The sequence below is a fragment of the Cryptomeria japonica genome, chromosome 4 (assembly GCF_030272615.1).
Source record: "Cryptomeria japonica chromosome 4, Sugi_1.0, whole genome shotgun sequence".
Lineage (NCBI taxonomy): Eukaryota > Viridiplantae > Streptophyta > Pinopsida > Cupressales > Cupressaceae > Cryptomeria > Cryptomeria japonica.
Window position 1 is genome coordinate 467,005,193 of NC_081408.1, and position 4,151 is coordinate 467,009,343.

Sequence of the window (4,151 nt, forward strand, 5' to 3'; positions counted from 1 at the left end):
CAGGGGTCTTCTTCAGACCACTTAACTCAAAATTACCGAACAATGATCCAAGAACAAGAGAAGATTGCCCATCTTTAAAGGTACCTTCTACCATATCCTTGAGTCTATGGTGGTTCAAGGATGAAAATTCTCCCTCCTCCAAATCCTCTACCAATACCTATTCTTCTTCATTTATAGCAACCACATTCTCCTTAGTTATCTCTTCTTCATCCTGAATAGAAGCCTCCTCATAAATAATCTTTGGATCTATATCCTTAACCTTAAGGTTTTAATCTTCATGGTTACTCTCTTTGTTGTCTTCCTCTTGATCTATTTCTTTCGCTTCACTATTCTGGAAAGGTTGAACAATATTTTCCTTATTGGTTTTGTGGCTCCCATCAGGCCCTTTTTGGTGCACAAAATCACCCTTCTTAATCTGAGCTTCTGTGTCCACAAGTTTGGGTTTCGAGACAAGAGGTCCTTTGTTAGAATCTCTCTTAGTATTGTGAGGGTATTTCTTTGCCCAGTGGCCCACCTTTTTGCACAAGAAGAAAACATAAGGTAACAATTCAATCTCAATAGTTTTAACTATTGTTCCCAACTTTGACACCAGTTCAACTGACGAAGGAAGATCCTTAGATCTACACACCCCCACACAAATCCTGGCATAGACCATTCTTTTCCTAGTAGTCATCATAGGATCAATGGATAGAAGTTCCCCAAACACTCCAACAATGCCCTTGAAAATATCTTCATGCCAATATTTCAGAGGAAGCCCTAACAGCTTGACCCAGACAAGAATGGTTTCAAAAAAGGCATCAAACATGTCCATATTTGGACTCCACTTCCTAAGGGTTAAAGAGGACCTCCCAATAATCCAAGGGCCACCACAAACAATAGTAAGAATATCCTCAACGCATGAGAACACAAAGGAGAAAAAACCGCGAGGGACGTCCAAAACCTCAACTTGCCCTTTAATCTTCCACCTCCAACTATCAAAAATCCTCACTGAGTCAATGTTGGGTGTAGGCCCAGAGAACTTTCCAATAAGGATGAGAGCCATGACATCAATGTTGTGGTCAATCACCTGGTTAGGGATAGACAGAGCAATCTTATCGCTAACCTTATCACAAGTGACAGAGACAACAGGAAAGGAAGACTTTCTAGTTAGCTTAACCCCAAATAAAGCATCCCAATGATTATTCATTCCTCCTGCTAAAAGGCACATTCGATGGCCCCCGTGATAGGTTAGACTACTCGAGAAGCTCTTGATGAAGACATATCATGAGGATCATCCACAAGGCAAACCTTCGATGAATGCCCATCCATTGGGTCCACATGAAAACCCATTTATGGGTCCCCACCATCTTCAAAATCCGCATCGCCTTGGTTGTCCTTAGTGCCCGCAGATCTAGAGGATCTCGATCTAGTTCCCTGTGAGCCCAGAAGGGACACGTCAGGGACCGCAGAAGCATCACCTAAAACCCTACCCTGAGCACCATTGTCGTCTCTATTGTTGTTGAAAATTGATCAATTAGTTTGCACCAATCAAAAGTGATTATTATTTTTTCTTTCAAAATAAACTTTGGTTTTTGTAAAGTTGAGATTTGTATTTTTTAAATTTAAGATATTATAAAAATTGGTGTTATAGGAGCAAATTTTTAGGAATGATTTTTTTTTTTTGGTTTTTTTAAAGACTTCTTTGCATTTTAAAAAAGGAAATGTTTAATTAAAATATTTTTTCATTTTTTATTATTTAGAATATTATAAATAAAATATTTTTTCTAAATAGATATATAAATTTTAATTATCATTTTTTACTCAAAATATAGATAATAAAACCAATTATAGAGATCTGGTTTAGTTTAAATTAAATTAAATGAAAAATTAAATACAAATATTTCTATTAAAAATAAACCTAATTATTATATGTACTCTTTATAATTGTATTTTATATATCTTTTTGAAATCATTCTATTTTTTAATACTTTTTGAGAATCATATTTTTTAATCATTTTAAAATATACAAAATAATTTAATAACTTGTAATCATATATTTAAATATTTCTCATTAAGTTATTCAAAAAATGCCTATTTTCACTTTTATAATTATTAATAGTTATTTTATTAAGACAAATAATAATTAATATTACGTAAATATAATATTAAACTACAAATTAATAATAAAATTTGAGATTATTTTTATTATTGTAATTATAATTATATAAGTTTTTAAAATTAAATTAGGATAATGTTTTTAAGAAAAGTATATATTTTTAATATAATAATTATTTATATTATTTTATTTAAAATAGGAGTTATAGTTAATATTACATAAATATAATTATACTAATATATTTTTAAAATAATAACAATTCAAAATTATAATAATTAAAAAATAGAACACATATTTTTTATTAGTACCTGTCGTAATGACATAGTACTATTGCAATGAATTTTCACTTTTCTACTTAACTAGTTATTAATTTTTTTCTTTAAAACAATTACAATCTAATATTTTTTTATTTTAATATCAAATTTAAGTTTTTTCTAATATAAAGCATATTTTTTAACTTTTTAAATAAAAAAAATATTTATGACTATTTGTAACGCCCCGCTATGAGGCCTAGAGGACTTAAACAATTAAATCAAAGAAAATACAAATAATATTTAAAAATAAATAAAAAAATATAAAATTATACTTATGCAATGAGCTACATACAACATGATAAGACATGATGTACAATAAACAACAAACAAAATTCCTCAAGGCCCCACAACGTTGTTACTCAAGAATTAACAATAAACTCATCATACAGATTATAGGAATCAATATTAATAATTACAACATCGATAATGACATAGGATCAAGGTACATAATACATTGACATGAGAATATACATATGATCACCAAATTACATTACAATGGATCCATAAAGATACAATCTCCAAGAGTACAAACAAGAATAAATACATAGATCTGCATCAATATGAAAGTCTTCAATCCTTCCACGAGTCATCACAATCATGAAGAAGGACAAATTAAACCCAATGGGTGCAAATAGAAATCCACCCAACCATGTGGTACGATAAGGTCCACCCCCCATGCTAGGAGGTATTAGCCAAACCCATAAGACATAAGCAAGCATACGAGGTACTGCACTCACAAGAGATTCACATGACTACTATCACAAGAGAGACTCACAAGGCTATAACCACAAAAGGCTCAAAGGAAGAAAACCAAACAATCTCCAGAGGCTCAAGCAACCCATGACAAGATAAACAAAAACCAAAGAGACCACTAGGTATGCAATAGGGAAGAGTGTCATCATGTAATGCCCACCAAAATCTACTAACAAAAGGAGAATTTTTTTTCAAAGGTAACTATTACTTCTATGTTATTACTAACAACCATTAATGAAACATTACTACTATTATGGAAACAACAACCAAATAGTCGCTCTGCAAGTTTTTCCCGCCTGTGCCATCATTCAAATTTGAATTAGCTGTATGAGTGCCCCCTCTGGGGTGGTCCCCTCCTCCCTACAACCGGACCCCCCTCCCGATACCATGGTCAGTTCACATGCCCCTAGTTTTGCTTCTGGGACCCCACTATCTGTGGGTCTTACAAAAAAGATTGTCAAGATCGATATTCCTTCTAGCTCTTCATCTTTGGTGCTGACAAAATTTGGTTAGGGGGATGAGGACAAAGGCTTGGATAACCTTGAAGAAAACAAGAAGAATACACCTCCTCCTAGACTGGAAAATGCTTCTGGTCAGAATAATGTGGAGAATGGTAAAAAATATTCCAAATCCAAGTGGAAAAGTTCTCTTTTGGGGTCCACCTATACGACTATGGAAGCGGCTTTGGCTAACTTTACCCAAACTGATGGAGGAACAAAGATCAAGCTCCCTAATAGTCTCATGGATAAAATCATTTCATCCCTTCACTTGGGGATTGTTGGACGTTTCTTCTCCTTTAGACCATCTATTGACATGGTTAGGCGATGGGCTAAGGCAAGATGGAAGTTAAAGGGAAGTGTTGATATCTCGGCTATGCCAGGAGGTCTATTCCTTTTCATGTTTACTATGGAGGAAGACCTAGTCTTTGTCCTCTTAGGCTTTTGGGCCTATGGAAAACATATTCTAACTCTTTCTAAATAGAAGCCTGG

At 33.5% G+C, this 4,151-nt stretch overlaps 1 protein-coding gene across 1 annotated transcript; it reads right to left on the minus strand.

Moving 5' to 3' along the window:
* Positions 1–268: 268 nt before the first annotated feature.
* On the minus strand, positions 269–1,186 carry LOC131077337 (uncharacterized). Its single transcript, XM_058014815.2, has one exon. The coding sequence runs from the start codon at positions 1,184–1,186 to the stop codon at positions 269–271; it is 918 nt and encodes a 305-aa protein (XP_057870798.2).
* Positions 1,187–4,151: the final 2,965 nt, after the last annotated feature.

Excerpts from the sequence above, each read along its gene's own strand:
- LOC131077337 (XM_058014815.2), bottom strand. The coding sequence starts at position 1,186 with ATGAATAATCATTGGGATGCTTTATTTGGGGTTAAGCTAACTAGAAAG.